The sequence below is a fragment of the Mus caroli genome, unplaced genomic scaffold, assembly GCF_978045245.1.
Source record: "Mus caroli unplaced genomic scaffold, Mus_caroli_1 scaffold_13, whole genome shotgun sequence".
In the NCBI taxonomy this organism is placed as follows: domain Eukaryota; kingdom Metazoa; phylum Chordata; class Mammalia; order Rodentia; family Muridae; genus Mus; species Mus caroli.
The window spans coordinates 4,002,500-4,020,541 of NW_028227268.1; the positions used below are offsets into that span (position 1 = coordinate 4,002,500).

At 53.4% G+C, this 18,042-nt stretch overlaps 2 protein-coding genes across 4 annotated transcripts in view; one reads left to right on the top strand and one right to left on the bottom strand.

The window, feature by feature from the left end:
* The window catches only part of Dnah17 (dynein axonemal heavy chain 17), a 111,496-nt gene extending 106,890 nt beyond the window's left edge, over positions 1-4,606 (top strand). For both annotated transcript variants that reach the window (XM_021175676.3, XM_021175677.3), the window contains 6 exons: positions 253-432; positions 867-1,049; positions 1,966-2,148; positions 2,453-2,596; positions 2,886-3,111; positions 4,177-4,606. In XM_021175676.3, the coding sequence (XP_021031335.1) occupies positions 253-432; positions 867-1,049; positions 1,966-2,148; positions 2,453-2,596; positions 2,886-3,111; positions 4,177-4,424 (1,164 nt within the window). In that variant the 3' untranslated portion in view covers positions 4,425-4,606. The remainder of the gene's footprint in view (positions 1-252; positions 433-866; positions 1,050-1,965; positions 2,149-2,452; positions 2,597-2,885; positions 3,112-4,176) is intronic.
* The window catches only part of Pgs1 (phosphatidylglycerophosphate synthase 1), a 37,164-nt gene continuing 22,807 nt past the window's right edge, over positions 3,686-18,042 (bottom strand). For both annotated transcript variants that reach the window (XM_021175679.2, XM_085829390.1), the window contains exons 8-10: positions 13,146-13,294; positions 8,248-8,373; positions 3,686-4,269 (exon numbers count right to left, since the gene is read on the bottom strand). In XM_021175679.2, coding sequence (XP_021031338.1) covers positions 8,254-8,373; positions 13,146-13,294 — 269 coding nt within the window. In that variant the 3' untranslated portion in view covers positions 3,686-4,269; positions 8,248-8,253. The remainder of the gene's footprint in view (positions 4,270-8,247; positions 8,374-13,145; positions 13,295-18,042) is intronic.

Genomic DNA, 18,042 nt, shown 5'->3' on the forward strand with positions numbered 1-18,042 from the left:
CCCTATGGAGGGGGAGACAAGAGGCTGAAGCCACCAGGCTGAGATGGTAGCCCAGGCAGAGGGTCTGAGCGGGGCCAGCCTGAGAAGCCGGACACGGAGGAGAAGGAATGGAGAGAGATGCTCCTCCGTAACTAGGCAGTCAGTCACAGGCGGCCCTGAGAGCAGCCTGGGTGAAGGTCCTGCTGAGCTACCCAGCCTCCCAGGCTTGGGAGCTGGGGGTAGGGCACTGTTCACGCTTCCCTGCCTTCTCAGGTGCCCTGGGATGATCTCAGATACCTCTTTGGTGAGATTATGTATGGAGGCCACATCACTGATGACTGGGACCGCCGGCTGTGCAGGACCTACCTGGCAGAGTACATCCGTGTGGAGATGCTGGAAGGGGAGGTGCTGCTGGCCCCTGGGTTTCAGATCCCCCCAAACCTGGACTATAAGGTAGGGAGAGGCACCCCTACTTGGGGACTCACATGACTGACTACTCCCTGAGGGGCCCGTACCACAGAAGCCCTACAGATGCTGGGGGGAGAGAGAGGTAACCTGGGTTCCACCTCCCAGTACTGAGTAAGACCAGTCATGGTGGCCCACAACTATAATCCCAGCACTGGGGAGGGCTGACCTAGGAGCACAAAAAAAAACCTGTCTCAAAAACAACGAAAATGGCTTTCGGTGACCAAGCAAGAATCCGAGCACTCAAAATGAGGAGCAGCAGGTGTGGCCCTGGTAGTGAGGTGGGAATTCCTGCACATCTGGGGAAGTGGGCAGACAGCAAGCCGGACTCCAGTGGGACAAGACCTCATAGGAAGTGCGGTTGAGAAACGCCCAGAAGACAGCGGGCCCCAACAGATTGCTCATAAGCCACCCTTTCACAGGGCTACCACGAATACATCGATGAGAACCTGCCCCCCGAGAGTCCTTACCTGTACGGCCTGCACCCCAATGCAGAGATCGGCTTCCTGACTGTCACCTCGGAGAAGCTGTTCCGAACCGTCCTAGAAATGCAGCCCAAAGAGACAGACTCGGGAGCAGGCACGGGGGTGTCACGGGAGGAAAAGGTAGGGGCTGTCCCCGTCTCTGGTAACGGGCGGGAGGTGGCCTAAGCAGTGGGAGGCACAATGCAGCCCTGGCTGAAGACAGCACCTGGGCAGCTTGTGAGGCAGCTCCGTCCCATCTTGGGAACTAAATTCTGGAATCAGGGTGTGGTCTACAACTGGTCCCCGGCATCATTGGGCTAATACTTTGGGCACAGAACTCACAGAACTTTGGTGCAACAGGACGGCTCCACCAGTACAAGGAGCTCAGAGGATAGCCTGGGCTCAGAGGGTAGCCTGGACACAATCAGTCAGGTGGCTGCATCTCAGAGCACTGTGAGGCGGCGCCTCTGCCCAGTTTGCCTCTGCACCCACTTTCTTACATTGTGGGAAAGATATGTCACACATCAGTTAAGCATGGAGCTAAATAACAAACATGCTAGAACGGGAGTCCAAAGTCCCTCCTTGCTATTCGGGGGTCTGGAACTTTTATTGGCCTATTATTTGAAACCAGAAATCTGCTAGCCAGGTGAACTGCACACACCTATAATCCCAGCACTCCAGAAGCTGTGAGGCAGGAGGATCTCAAGTTCAGGGCCAGACTGGGCAGCATGGCGTGGTGTGCCAGGTCAGACTGAGATGTACTGATGGACGGTGGCGAGTAGTCACTATGTGCTTTTGTGTGTGAGGGGACGGTGGTGACAGTGCAGTTCCCACAGAGGTAAATCAGCTCTGTGCCCATGAGAGCACCCAGCAGGGCAAAAAGCTGGAGTAGTTGAGCCTGGACGCACCAGGCTACCAGGCCCGAGGCACTCGTTTCCGTCTCCCCACCACCCTGGCCCCTTCCCCCTCGGAGACTCAGGCAGGACTCCTCCCCGATTCTGTTGGGGGTGCTGCCTCGGCTGGGGACGTCACAGGCTTGCCTGGCACTGGTTTCCAGGTAAAGGCTGTCCTGGATGACATCCTGGAGAAGATCCCAGAGACCTTCAACATGGCTGAGATCATGGCCAAGGCTGCTGAGAAGACCCCCTACGTGGTCGTCGCCTTTCAAGAATGTGAGAGGATGAACATCCTCACCAATGAGATGCGGCGCTCACTGAAGGAGCTGAACCTGGGTCTGAAGGTAAAAGCTGCAGTGTCTGCATGGGCATGGGCTTGTGCAATAGGCTGGTCTGCAGAGGGCCTGCCACACAACACACCTCAGGTCTCCAGTCTGGCTTCTGGAGACTGGTATGTGACTGACCCTTATCAGAGCCCTTCCCTCCCTGGTCTCCAGTCCTGTGACCTCCAGTACAGGCCACAGAGGTTAGCTACTGCTTGTCCGTGGTCTCGGGAGGTGGGACCATGCTGGTACCTCAGGCACACAGCAGAGGGCTCTCCCCCATTCTAACCACACCCATCCTCCAAAATGTGACTGTGTCCCTTAGGGTGAGCTGACCATCACAACCGACATGGAAGACTTGTCCACTGCTCTGTTCTATGACACTGTGCCTGACACCTGGGTGGCCCGGGCCTACCCCTCCATGATGGGCCTGGCAGCTTGGTATGCCGATCTGCTGCAACGTATCAGGGTAAGTCACAGGACCCTGGAACCTCCAGCAGCCTATGTGCTGTGGCCTCAGGGTCCCTACCGGCCACTACTGCTGATGAAGCGAGTGGGAAGGCTGGGCCCAGCCCCCAGCCCCTGATGTCTGATCAGGCAGGCAGGCAGGTGTGACTTCCCAAGGAGAGAGAGGACATCAGACAAGGGAGCACAGAAATCCCAGGGGAGCCCCGGGAGTCCCTTCTCTATACAGCAAAGACAAGAGCACAAGCGGCTTCTGGGCCAGGCTCCCCTCAGCAGCTCACATTTTCTTCCAGGAGCTTGAATCCTGGACCACAGACTTCGCTCTGCCCACCACTGTGTGGCTGGCCGGCTTCTTCAACCCACAGTCCTTTCTCACTGCTATCATGCAGTCCATGGCCAGGAAAAATGAGTGGCCCCTGGATAAGATGTGTCTGTCTGTGGAAGTGACCAAGAAGAATCGGGAGGACATGACCGCTCCTCCCCGAGAGGGCTCCTACGTGTACGGGCTCTTCATGGAAGGTAACTTGTCTGTCCACTCAGCTGTAAATGAGACAGGGCGGGCACAGTCCCAGGCAGGGGTGGGCTTGGAGCCACACTGAGCCCTAGAGGGGACTGAGATGTGGAGGCCTGGAGGATTGCTAGGATTTCATGGGCAGTAGGAAGATCCCATCTCAGAAATAGAGACAACCCTCATTCCAGCCAGCCTCTAGCCCAGACAGGAGCATCTGTGTGCAGAAAACTTAAACCACTCAGTCGTGATGAGGAATGCGGCCTCTCTAACCTCAAACTGGAGCTTTGCTGAGTCTGGGGCTCAGGGCATGTGGGACCCCCAGCTAGTGGTGGGGGTCACCTCTGCCAGCATTCCTACTGAGGTTCCCCTCAGTAAAGGCTTCAAGGAGGAAGACTGTCCAGGCCACCCACCAAGCCAGGACAGCAGGAGGGAGATCACTAGGGCACCTATTAGAATCTACTCTGCAGCCAGAAGGCTGTTTTCTTGGAATCGCTTCAGACAGTTCCATCGATGCTGTGTCAGGACTAGGCCACCCAAGGGTCATGCACCCACTGCCCACATCACTTGAGCAAGTACACAACAGCAATTCTCCATGTTTATTGTGATTCCAATGCCACGCAGGACACAAACACCATTGGCTAGGATGAGAGACAACAGCAGTCTGGCTAAGGACAGATAGTGTTTATATGTGCATCTATATATATAACTTATTCCCTATGTACACAGAGAGTAGACATTACAGGAGGGATCAGGAAGGAACATTGCTGGAATCTGAGCTGCGGTCAGTTTTCTCTGACATTGAGAAGGCTGAGATGAAGCTCTGAGAAGATGCAGCCTCAGAGCCATTACAGCATGCAGAGTCACCTCGGAGTCCTTGGTTCACACTCCTCCATGTTTGGCACTCTCAGACCCTGGCACCTGGCCTGAACGCTTCATGGCTCCCAGTCACTGGCCTGTCTCTGAAAAGAGTGGGGAGGTTGGAGGCCGTGCCTCCCTTTTTCATGGTCAGCATCCAAACAGTGGGTTCTGCCTCCCCTAGGGCACCCAGACCCTCAGCTCCATTGTCCCCACAGGAGCTCGCTGGGACACCCAGACCGGAGTCATTGCTGAAGCCCGGTTGAAGGATCTGACCCCAGTCATGCCCGTCATCTTCATCAAGGCCATTCCTGTGGACCGAATGGAGACCAAGAACATCTATGAATGCCCCGTATACAAGACGCGTATTCGAGGACCCACCTATGTCTGGACTTTTAACCTGAAGACCAAAGAGAAGGCAGCCAAGTGGATCCTGGCAGCTGTGGCACTGCTCCTGCAGGTGTAGCTACACCTACAGCGTGACTAGGCCAGTGCTGATCCTGCCTGGTTCTAACCAGAAACCTCACCTAGCAACCAACACATTTTACCACTTTTGACTTCTTACAAACCCAGTGCTCCTGGACTATGGGGCAGGGGTGGGGGGTGGGGGTGTACAGATTAAAATGCTTGCAATCATTGTGCCAGTCTGATACACTCAGTTCCCAATGCTACACACGGCAGTGAAGCCTGATTTCCCAGCATCCTGGGAAACAAACCCTGAATCTGACTTTCAGGGAGCCCAGGAACTTGTCTCCCGCAAGCAGGAGGTGGGGTCAGGGTACAGCACACAAAGTGCCACAGCCAGGGCATCAGGTGCTCCCTGCACACAGCAGCATCTACACTGAGCTCAAGAATAAACAAGAGCCTGCAGTAATCCCCACGCCTTCCTTCCCAACTGCTGTCCCAGAACTGAAAAGCCAGCCATGACAGACAGGTGCCACGCAGCCACCCTTCCCACTGAAGCCACCAGCAGGAGCTGTCACCACATGCTGTGCTCTGGGGTCCCGGGTTTCTCCTGCCTGCAGTAGGGCAGCAGCAGTACAGACTAGTGCCCCGCCCCTCCCCACGCCGTGCCTGTGCTTGTGTCATGCACACCCTGCAAATGCTCCAGACCCAGCTGTGGGTGGCTATGTGGGCTACTTGGTTCTCCACCTAACATGTACACACGCATGCACAGACACCCCTCAGAGACACAACAGACTGCAACCCCTTTCAACAGCCCTCTTCCGTAGGCACCCGCCCCTAGTGATGATGGGCAGACAGGTGGGCTGAGGCCCCACTGACTAACTGACTGAATGAATCTGTATCATAACCATCAGCAGGAAAGAGAAAGAAGCCAAGCCTCAAAGACAGACAGTACTGATGCCGAGCTAACACGCAGCAAGGCAGCCAGGCTACAAGCAGGCGGCAGGACATTGGGAGATAGGCAAGAGGATACTAGGGATGCTGGGAAACAGCCAGCAAAGCCTCTAGCTCCAGTAAGGGGGGGGGGCCTCCCTGTGGAGCAGGATATCACTTTCTGGGTTTCTAAGCCTTCAAAGTTGCAAAGCAAAGCTCAGCTCCTTGGGCACTGCCCCACCCCAGCCTGTCTGATCTGGGACCATGCACCTGAAGGACAATCACCTAAGGGAAGAGGCCCTGGTATCTGAGCCCCAACCAGGGACAGAGGGACTCTAACCTCCTTGGGGAACCCTAGCTGCTGTGCACTGCCTCTGCTGGCCAGGAGGGGTCACTGTAGCTCCCTCATGTGGCACAGCCAGCAGGCTCCAGGCAACTTGTTCCAATCCTTGGTAATAACACAAAGTGAATTTTTCTAATTTTGCCTTTGAAGCCTAAAATAAAGCAGTAATTTATTCCACAAATACAAATTGTGAGTTGACAAAATTATCTCCAAACTTTCCAAAGGCCAAGCTACCTGCGGGTATCTGGAACAAAGTGCTGGAGTCAGACTAAAGGGCAGAGGAGGATCACTCTGCCCAGTGCTGCTCATTTGAATGCCAGTGCCCTATACGCCCACCCCTGCAGTTCCTGTGCTGGTATCACTTGTGCCTGGGTCACGCACAATGCTGAGCGCTGCTGCCCAGGACAGCACTGCCCCACCTTGTGAGCAACTCCAAGCAGCAGCTATCCTGGCTATGGCTGGGTGTTCCTGACTCTACAGGTCCCCCTGCTACAGCCAGTCACTGGTGGCAAGGCCAGCCAGCCACAGCTTGCTGATCTCAACAGAGGCATCATCACTGCTGTGGGGTCCCTACGGTTGTTCCCTGCACAGCAGGCTGTGCTGGTAGCGAAACTCAAGTTTCCAGGCTCCCAGACACCCTGAGGAGGAATGGACAGGAGAGCAGGCTTCTCTAAGTGCACTGGAGGGGACCTGCTGTGAGGAGGGACACAGCATTTGAAGCGGCTTATCTACCATAAGCTGGAACCTAACTAGATGGTGGTGGCCACGCCTTTAACCCCAGCACTGGGAGGCAGAGGCAGGCAGATCTCCAGGCAGAGTTCGAGGCCAGCCTGGTCTACAGAGTGAGTTCCAGGACAGCCAGGGCTACACAGAGAAACCCTGTCTCAAAACCCTCCCCCACCCCCCAAAAGCAACAGCAGTAGTAACTTCAGATCTCACGTCAAACCAAAAACACTAAAATGAGCCAGGTGCAGTGGTACATGCAAGTGATCCTAACACTTGAGGGATTGAGGCAGGAGGATTACCATGAATTTGAGGCCAGCCCAGTCTTATTTCTCCAGGCTTACGCACATTGTCTGGTTAGGAATTCATCTGTATCAAGTGTGATAGAAAAGGTAGGCACTGGGTTTAGAGACATATGGACAAGTGTCACCAGCCTGGCAGAGTGGCTGCTGGAGAGGGAGGCTGGCCCTCAGGTACATCTCATTCTATATTCATATAATATTTAAGTATGACTGAAAAATAACTAAAATAGTGATTAAAGGTTATTTTGTTTTTCCAGACAGGGTTTCTCTGTATAGTCCTGGCTGTGCTAGAACTCATACTATAGACCACACTGGCCTTGAGTTCACAGACATCCTCCTGCCTCTGCCTCCTGAGTGTCGTGGAGTATAATCACTGTCCCTGACTGATAAAAGATTTTTTTATTTTAAATGGAAGTATTGCTAGGCCTGGTGGTCCATGCCTTTAATCCTAGCACTTGAGAGGCAGAGACAGGTGGATTTCTGTGAGCTCCAAGCCAGCGAGGGCTAATGAGACCTTGTCTCCAAGTAAATACAGTAAAAATGAAGGCAGGGGCTGGTGAAATGGCTCAGTGGGTAAGAGCACCCGACTGCTCTTCCGAAGGTCCAGAGTTCAAATCCCAGCAACCACATGGTGGCTCACAACCACCCGCAACGAGATCTGGCGCCCTCTTCTGGAGTGTCTGAGGACAGCTACAGTGTACTTACATATAATAAATAAATAAATCTTTAAAAAAAAAAAAAGAAGGCAGGAGAAAGAAAGGCAGGAGCTGGGCCAGGCGTGGTGGCGCACGCCTTTAATCCCAGCACTCGGGAGGCAGAGGCAGGCGGATTTCTGAGTTCGAGGCCAGCCTGGGCTACAGAGTGAGTTCCAGGACAGCCACGACTACACAGAGAAACCCTGTCTCGAAAAGCCAAAAAAAAAAAAGAAAGGCAGGAGCAGGAGAAGCAAAGATCCCCAGGCAAACCCCTCTACCCTCCAGGATGCATCGGGTCCTGAGAGCCCATGGCTTGCACACGGTAGCCAGCTCTGCACAGCAAAGCAGCTCAAGTAAGGCCATGCTCCCACCTGTCAGAGCAACCACATCCCCTACTGCCCAGGCTACTGCATGAGCAATGGGACACCAAGCTGCCTCTCTGGAGTCACAGTAACCTGCTGCAGATCAGGGAAGACAGGCTGTCCGTCATGCCGTGTCCCATCCCATCACCTGTGTGCCCGAGCACACACCACATGCAACCTTAGCTCTCTAAAACAGCTCCTCCATCTTTAAGCACCGTCTGTCACAGGGCCACACCACACTGCCTAGAGCAGGGAATGGAAGAAGCCCCTCTATGGCCCTTGCCCCAGAACCCTGTGCAGGGAGAGCAGGAGGAGACAGGTGAAGCTGACCTCGCCACAGGTGGTCCCAGCCAAGGAGGGGAGGAGGGAGGAGCAAAGTCCAGCGCTTACTTTAAAACTGCCATCCAAATCCACTCAATATTGCTGTATCAAATAAAGGAAGCAGTGGACAGACAGACAAGGCTGCACACTCCCTCAAGGATCCCTTCAGGACACTCCTGGCCTACTTTGAATTCCCAGCACCTGCCTGTTCTCAGAAGAAGTTCTTGATCAGCGGGGTCACCATCTTCACCCACAGCTTGACCTGCCGCCCTGGCTGCTCAAAGGTTGCAGAGGTCACCACACCAGACCGCAGGTAGAGCTGCTCTTGCTCCTGAGGAGAGAAAGGATAGTCAGGCACTAGATGTGGGTCACTCTGTGGTTCCTAGACAACTGGTACAGCAGAGCTAGCTGTCTGTCCACAAGACTGGTCAGAGGCGCCAGCCACACAGCCTCCTGAGGACCCCAGCCAAGGGCTCTGCCTCTGTATATCGCTGATTAGGCTCAACAGTTAGAGCTGGTGGGAAAACTATTTTAGATGTTTAACCCTCATGAAATAAATTAGTGTAAGTTAAGATAGGAGACAGGGGTCTGGGGTAGGTGTCAATCAGTAGTAGCAGTATTACTAGCTCATCATGTGGAACATAGAAAAGAAGTGTCTAACACATGGCAGGTTCCCTTCCACCAACTGCAGGTCACTGTGCAGTATCAGCCACCACTGCTGAAGGGAAGTGACACTCGCCGGAGGTTGTCCCAAGAAAGCAACTATGATCTCACCCCACAGTAAGGTCTTTACAGACACTTGTGCAGCCACATTTACAGTGGAGAAAGGCTGGAAACCACCTAAATATCCAGTATTCACTTATAAATTAACCCAGATGACACACCAGTGTCAGGACTGACGTAACAGAGGAAAGTAAAGAAAAGTAACAGAAACCAGACATAGACACACAACATACAGCTGAACACATGACCACCAGACACCACAGAAACCAGACATGAGACACACAACATAAACATATAGCTGGTCCCACGGAACACATGACCGCCAGACATCAAACCCTTCATACACTCAAGCCCTGAATCCAACAGCGGCGTGTACATGCTCACATAGGCATGCTTTTATCCCGTTTCAGCGTTGGCAATTGGGCCTAGAGCCTCGTGCCTGCTAGGTGAGCAGAGCGCTCCACCACCCAGGTACAGCTCCAGTTGCCCACTTTTTTAAAAACTCTAAGATAGGATCTTACTAAATTACCCAGGCTTGACCTTACAGTCCTTCTGGGTCAGCTTCCAGAGCTGCTGAGATTGCAGTCCTGAACCACCTGGCCTGCCTCTCACATAGACATTTTATGTATAGCTGCAAATAGATGAGTGTATACATGCAGTGCCCACAGAGGCCAGAAGAGGGCATCATATTCCCTGGAGCTGAAGTTACAGGCAGTTGTGGGCCTCCTGATGGGGGCGCTGGGTCCTCAACAAGAGCTGGATAGACTCTGATCTCCAGCCAGGTCTCAAGACTTTTCAACACCATGTTATTTAAAATATCTAACACAACTGTAAGTATAAGATGTAATATCAATGTCATGTATCGTATGATGTTCTACTGCACGCTTCAGAGAATACAAGACAAAGCCTGAGCATATCCAAGTCAGAGCAAATCTCCTTGAGTATTTCCCATCCACAGTGGTTGGCTCCTTGGAGCTGGTACATACAGGAGTGGAAGGCTGGGAGTCAGTATGAAGACAGAGTGATCCAAGTGAGCCCCATGAAGACACAGTTTCTTCTGTCCCAAACAATGTTTAAACTGTTACCTTTAAAGCCAAGTTTTAAAAGACACATGCAGACTGACTGGTAGAGGCACTGCACTGCCTCCAAGCCTGACAATTCCTGCGGCAGGAGAGAAGTGACTCCTTTAACTTGTCCACACCGTGTTGTGGCACCAGTGTGTGTGACTGTGTGAGTGTGTGTGTGAGTGTACAGAAGGGATGGTAATAAAAGAAAACTAACATATACATGTTTGTCTCCAATCATATTAGGTTTGTGGAGCTGGGTCGGTGGAGACTTCTGCAAACCAGTCCCTCCCCCAGACCAGAGCTGGCTCCTCCACAGAAACAGCCCATAAAACCGGAGAGCAGTATTCATGCTGTACTTGCTGGGTTTGTGTGTCAACTTGACACAAGCTGGAGTTATCACGGGGAAAGGAGCCTCCCTCGAGGAAGTGCCTCCATGAGATCCAGCTGTAAGGCATTTTCTCAATTAGTGATCAAGGGGGGAGGGCCCACTGGGCTGGTGGTCCTGGGTTCTATAAGAGAGCAGGCTGAGCAAGCCAGGGGAAGCAAGCCAGTAAGCAGCATCCCTCCATGGCCTCTGCATCAGCTCCTGCTTCCTGACCTGCTTGAGTTCCAGTCCTGACTTCCTTTGGTGAGGAACAGCCATGTGAAAGTGTAAGCTGAATAAACCCTTTCCTCCCCAACTTGCTTCTTGATTATGATGTTTGTGCAGGAACAGAAACCCTAAGACACAAGGCATGTGGGAACTGTCACGATGGGGAAGCCAGCTGTGGTCACATTTGTATGGACACCCTACACATGCTGTCCTCATGTTCTGGCAGATGCATGCCTGAGCATCTGGGCCACACCTACACCCATTCTGAGGGTCACAGCTTCATGACCATCAGCATACACAGGAGGCCCTGACAGAGCCTTGCAGGGCCAGCATCATCCGAAGGAGGAGCAGGAGGAGGAGGAGCAGCAGCAGCAGCAATCCCAAGTATGTCATTTGAGAAATCAGCTCACGCCAGGTAGTGGTGGTGCACACCTTTAGTCCCAGCACTCGGGAGGCAGAGGCAGGCAGATTTCTGAGTTCGAGGCCAGCCTGGTCTACAGACTGAGTTCCAGGAAAGCCAAAGCCATACAGAGAAACCCTGTCTCGAAAAACCGAAAAGAAATCAGCTCAGGAGGGACAGACTCATCAGCAGTTCCTCCCATCAGCAGAGTTGAGAGGACACCTCACCGAAGTCTCTGAGGCACTGCCCACACAGAGGTAGAGACCCAGGGCCCAGCTCCACATCCCCTGTACTTGCTTCAAACTTGTGACTGTCACAGAGGCAGCATCCTAAAGCCAATGCCCATGCCAAACTTTCAAACTCTGTCCTCACAGCTGGCTTTCCCATCATGGCAGTCCCCACACGCCATGAATAGAGCCTCAGGTTCTATGGGCTGTTTCTGTGGAGGAGCCAGCTTGGGACTGGTTTGTAGAAGTCTCCACAGACTCAGCTCCAGTTCTGCTCTTTAGTAAACACCCAGCCAAGATCTCAATTAAATTACCAGAAACGCTTCTGCGCCCTCACAGAGGCCACAGCAGGGATGGAGGAGGAAGTCAGCTGGTAGGGGTCACAGTGCTGTGCGAGGAGTCTTTCTCAGGTCACAAGTGGGAAGCTCTCTGAACAAAACCAGGAAGCTTTCAGTTCTTATTGTTTGCTCTACAAGGGAGGGACTCGGGGTTCTGATAAAAATATCTTCCATTTTCAAGGCTCGATACACAGACAGGGCCCTTCCCTGGGTCCCAAGAGAACTCCAGCAGACTTCTGAGTGCGGGGCCACAGGCCAAGAGCTGGGCACTCGAGGCTGCACACAGCACTCAGCAACCAGACACTGAAGGTCAGGAGGCCAGCTACAGGCCTCAAAGTACACTGAAGCAAATGGAGCCATCTAGAAACACATCTCTACTTCACAGACCCTGAATCAATACACTGTAGAGAATGGAAGAGCTACAGCAGCTTGAGCTGCCACCTTCCCACCAGCAAAAGCCCCTGGGAGGCAGGTTTGGGAAGAAACTATCCCAAGTATGTCATTTGAGAAATCAGCTCAGACCACAACCAGGCTGGCCTTTCTCAAAATCCAGGATGTGGGTTTAAGTCCCCATCTCAGGAAGTGGGGTCTTGTCAGTACTAGGACCTGGGGCACAAGCCTGGGCACTTGCTTGCCCAAATCTCCCAGAATTCATTCTTGCCTAGGCCAGAATCATTAGCAGCTCTCTCTGGGGAGGCATCTGAGCACAGAGCTCTCTGCACCAGCAAGAACAATCCGGCAGACCCACTGTCCAGAGCCACAGGCTCTCCCCTTCCTCACAGTCAGGCTCTGAGGCTAACAGTTACCCTGTTATGGGAAGCCCTTAGCTTGAGAGCTTCCTCAGTCAGCTGAAGGAAATCTGCTAGCACACCCAATCACCCGCTGGCTATAGGGCATGGCTGTTGTCACTTACCCTTGCCCTGTCACAGAACCTTACTGGCACCTGGCCCTTGGTGACAAGGTCCCAGACATAGTAGCAGGTCCAGAGAACAAAGCAGTAAGAGCCACTTTCCCACCCACTCACCAGCAAAGCTTCGAACAGCCATTCCCAAACACCGCAGCCTGATGTCAGTGCGCAGGCTAGCGGGAGGGCTCAGCACAGAAGGAGCCTGGCCTGCAAGCCCGAGACGAGACGCAAACACCTTAAGAGAGCCCATTTGCATAAATGGGCCTCTACCTTTCACACAGGTGCCGTGGCACACGCACATCACACTCACACTCATCTCATACACACATGATAGACACTTAAACCCACCAAGCGCGGCGAGCAAGGGTCCTATAGCCAAGACTCCAATAGGAATCTTGTTCTAACCCACACAGGAGGTCCTGCAAAGCAAAGCTGTTAGGTCCTTCCAAGACCAAAGCACAGGGCTCTGCTGCAGGAGAATTCACTGGACAGCGTGTCTGAGTCCTGAGCTGTCTGTTGCCTGCTCCACAGGGAGGGCCACAGCCACACAGCCACACAGCCACACAGCCACACAGCCACAGCCAACCCTGGGTTTCACCCTCCCTTTTGGAAAAGACTGGGCCCCATGCCCCAGTGAGGAAATGGTGGTCTCTCCAGCATGGAAGGAGGGAAAGGCCTTGGCAAGATTCAAGCCTACTCTGGCAGTGCAATCAATAGTCAAAGGTCTAGCCTTGCAGGGTTTCTCTTAGACTTGAGGGACACATGGTCTCATTTCCTGTCTTAGCTGACAAAGGCAGGAGCGCCTGTGAGGACAACCATGTACCCAAGAACCCTACCGCTCCAACCAACCTGATGAAGCTGCTGCTGCAGGGATCGGCTCTCCGTCACGATGGCAATCTGGGCCTCCAGGTCCCGGTGAACTGACCTGTACCCAAAATTAGGAGAGCCAATCAGCGTGAGGCAGGGCAGGCTGCTCCCTGCCAGGTACAGCCAGAGGCCTGCGGGAAAAGGAAGTGCAGACAGGAAGTGAGCTCAACACCTGCCAGGTCTCTGCCACACACCGTCCTCTCAACCTAGGAGGGAAGCAGCCACAGGGCAGCATCAGGGCACACTGAACCAGGCTCCCTCCTGCCTGCTACTGCCATGGCGCTCCACACCACTGAGTGCAGGGCCATTCATCTCTCTGCTACTTCACGTCCCTAGCAGGGAGAGCTGGCTTCTCTGAATGAACTTTGTCAATGATGTCCTTGGAGTCTTCCCCTCCCCCCAACTGCTCTCCAGAGAGGCCACTAGCCCCAGCTCTTTCAACTGCCCGAAACATCTGCTGGCAAAATGCAGCTCAAGATGGAGCTCACCAGAGCCTCCATCCCTTCTGGGAGCCCAGAACAAACAGGCAAGTAGGCTCTACCCTACCTAACCAGTAGAGGTGGCTGTCACATGGTGTTTGAGGCATTTGGTAGCACCAGGCCTGCCTACATACAGCTGCCCACCTTTTCTACCTCAGGACAGTTTGCTCGTGTCTCTAGTTACCACCTGCACCACATAAAGAAGTGTGCTGCCAGTGGGTCCCACAGAAGCTGCTCTGTCACAGTACACATGGGGACACTGATGTTCTAGCAGGATCTTAAGTACTACTGGATGCCTATGGCAGCTCCCATTCTGCACCCTCTTCTATGATCGATCTCAGCCAAGCCCCACAGAGCTAGTCTTGAGCATCTGTCCTCCCCAGGCTAGCCTAGCAGCCTCTACCCTTCTTCCCCTTACTAGCCTGAGGAAGCTTATCCAGGAAAGCCAGCCAGCTCCCCTGGTCTGCACCAGGCCAGCTCCCGTGGCCCTCCCACCACCGATCCTCTATCAACGAAATCCACAGAGAGCCCACTCACATGCAGAGACGTCACAGACACACGGCCTATATGTAACACACATGCTGCTACAGCAGCAAACTGCTTCCTAGTGCAGAGCAGAGTTTCAAGAACTCCTCGGGCAGCAGCTGACAGGGCTGCTGCTCACTTCTGTGGCTGGTGTCCCTCCCACCCCCTGGCCGGCAGCTCGCTCCAGGCGGCTCTCCCTACCCAGGGATCCAGGCCGTGTCTACTCTTCACACCTCTAGTTTTTCATGTGCTTAAGTTTCCCTGTACCCACCTCAGCTTTCCCGTAGCATGGAACCAGGGCAAAGAATCCTCGGGACAGGAATCCTTCCTTCCCACCGCACCCAGACTGGGTCTGCCTGGTACAACTTGCCAACCACCTTCTGATCTTGCTCAAAGAAAGGAGGGGGACGCCCTCCATGGGTCAGGCTGCTTCCCACATATGAAAAGCAAGATTTTCCTCTAACACCTACTCCCTGAGCAGCAAACCCTGAGACTCTATGACCCTGGGGGTAAGGTTGTAACTGCTGCTCCTACCACTGCCTCCTCACAAGCCTAGGCTGACCGCCACACGGGCTTCTTTAGAGACATGTGTTTAACTACTGTCAAGCTCCAGCTCCTCGCCCCAGAGCCTGACCCTGGTCCCTAATGTGTCTACCATTCTAGGAGCCAGCAAGAAAAAGACAAGTCTGGGGAGGAAAAGGTGTTTGTGGGAGTAGACCAGGGTGGGGCTAGTTCTACCCCAGAGAAATTCTAAAGCACTGAATACCAGAGAAATCTACTGACAGCCCTCCACTGCAGCTACAGACAGGCTTGGCATTCACTATAAAACCTGTAGCTAGCATGACACAATGACAGTGACTCAGAGCCCAGAGACCCTTGTCGCCTGAGGCCTGAGGATGCCCTGCCCAGTGCCCTACAGTCTTGTCCCTGGAAGTCTGAGGTGTGGCTCAGTTAGTTGACAGAATGCTGGCCTAACATGCACAGAGCCCTGGGATGGATCTCAGCACACAGCCCAGCACTCGGAGGTGGAGGCCCAAGATCAGCGTGTCAGTCATCCTGACTCTGGGATGCACATGCCAGAGAGCACACATGGAGCTCAGAGAACAGCTGGACGGAGCTGGTCCTCCCCTCCCACCTTCACATGGTTCTGGGGACGGCACTCAAGCTGCCAGGCTTGCACAGCAAGCATCTCTGGCTTCTGAGCCACCTTACCAATGCTTACAAATCAAGTTTAGTAGCAGCTGATACACAAAAGACCCTGTCTCAAAAAAGTCGATGAGCAGCTGGTCATGTTGGCTTATATCTGTAACCCCAGCACTCAAGAAGCAGTATTTCATGTTTGAGACCATTTTGACCTAAAGATTCAAGTTCCAGGTCAGCTGGGGCTAGCTAAACCTAATAGGAACAGATGTTCAAGGTCAGATTCCCTCCAAGAGCTCAAGGCCAGCCTAGGCTATACAAGACAATGTGCTCGTTCGAGCTCTCTGTCTGTCTGTCTGTCTATCTGTCCATCCCTCATCGTCCTCTCCCACCCCCACCCCCACCACCACCCCTGCCGCTCAGGCGCGCGCACACACACAGACTAGCACACCTTTAGGTGAACCCAAAGAGAGACAGATGGAGCACTGCCCATGTTATGGACCATGGTCACTGGTGCTGAGCCCCAGGGAGGCCTGTGAGGCCAGCACACTAGGAGCCTCCCCATTTAGGTTCCAAGTCAGGTGCTCAAAGCATTGGCTGGAATACTGGGGATTCATCTCCCTTCCTTGGTTGAGCCAGCTGTGCCCAGCAGCTCCCCCTACACACTCCCTATCCTGTACACAGGAGGCTCTAAGGACAGAGGAGGAAACACATTTCCAGCACAGGGGTTGTAAACCAATCATCAAGCTCCAGCTCCTCACCCCAAAGCCCGACCTTTGTGCCCAACATCTCCTCAATTCCAGGAACTAGTGGTTTAGGGAAGGCAGAAGCACTTTGGGGAATGGATGGAGGGTGGTTTGCAGCCAAGGGAAACTCAGTAGCCCTGAGCACCAGGGAGAGTGGGGAAGTCGCTGCAGCTACTGCCATGGCTGCAACACTAGGTGGTGGTCTGTACTCAGAGGCCAAGGTCCCCTGCTGTCTACTGACTCTGGTCTCAAAAAAAAAAAAAAAAAAAAAAAAAAGCCACCTTCCTGGGAGTGGTGGCTCCCACATGTAATCCTAGTACTCACAAGGCTGGGGAAGGAAGGATTCTTATGAATTCAAGGCTGGTCTGGGCTATAAAATGAGACCCAGTGTTAAACAGCAAATGAAGTCCTTTTCTAGGCACCTTTACACAACACAAGTCTCACTTTCAAACAGGCCCTGGCCACCCTTTGCTCTGCCCTGGCACAGACTGCACTCCCAATGCACGAGGAGGCCAGGGCTGGGACTGCACTGTCCTATCTGCACTGGGCAGGATGCTGTGTCCCACTCCCTCTGGTCTTTGCACAGAGAGACCCTCCCTGACCTGGACTCCTTTCTAGTCTGGATCCCTTCTGTTCAGGGCTTTTGCCTGCCATGATCTAAACAGGTCCCTCTGATAGCGACGTGCTTCTGAGATAGAAGTCCCAAAAGAGCAGGAGACACAACCCCCAGTGCCTTCCATGATCCATGCAAGGCACATAGGTGCCATGTTAATATCTGAACAAAATCACAGAGGTGTAGCTTCCCAAACAAGTAGATTAAATGCTTAAAAATAAGACAGACATCTAGGCTGGAGAGACGCTCAGTGGTCAAGAGTGCAGCTGCTCTTCCAGAGGACCTAGGTTTGGATCCCAGCATCTACGCAACTCTTAACTCCAGTTCCAGGAGATGCAGTGTGCTCTTCTGATCTCTGGAAGCACAAGGCACACACAGACACATGCAGGCAGAACCCCACACAGTAAGATAAAATAAATAAACCTAAACAAGAAAATCAGGAGCTCTGTACATGTAGGCCAGAGTCTTCTCTGAGGACTTCTCCAGACAGATGAACTTCTATGGCCTCCCATAGCCCCACACTGTTGTGAGCTCCAGAGTCTCAGACCCCTGTGAAACCAGGAGAGCGAAGACATCACAGCTCTGCTCTCCCACAGATGAGCACCAGTCCTCAATTCTGGTGTCAGAGGGACTAAGAAACTCCTGAGGCCTTGGGGCTGGAGTCTGTCACCTGAGGTGGTCATATGCATGGTGACAGCCACCCCACATGGAGCCCAGGTGAACAGGGTGGGTCTGCCAAGCTGCTTCACCAGTTCACCTTTGGGCAAGATGCCAACCAGCCCGTCGGGAAGACAATAAAAATAATGGCATCCTGTCAGTCATTAACAGATTCTCTCTGTACAGCCAGAAGTCTCTAATCCAAAGATCCCTGACCACACAGAGGACTTTGTTCATTCAGAACGCTTCATCCACAAGAAACCAAGGTAATATGTTCAGTCCTTTGTGATCCCCCCAAAATGGGGGGGGGGGGTTGCACTGAGCCTGTGGCCTGGCAGATGGACAAAAGCAGCTTACTGTACAGTGAGCATGGGTGTGGTCCCCGCCTAACAGGGCTGCTGGCTCCCAGGACACAGCAGGGACAAGACTGACAAGTCTTGCTCAGGGCAAGAAGTCAAAGTGATGATGGCCTGATTAAAGCCACTGGCTTCCCCACTGGGCAGGGCTGAGACACAGCTGCCTTCACACTCTTAGGTTCTGCTAAAGCTGCCCCTCAGGCACCAAGTTAAGCATGCTGGAGCTTACAGACTCCTCTGGGCTAACACCGTGCCTAACACGCAGGCTTCGCACTCCACCAGGACCAGTTAGAACCCTAGTGAACCCACAGCACCTACTCAAAGAGGCTGACCATCTGAGATGCAGTCAGCAGACTACCCCAG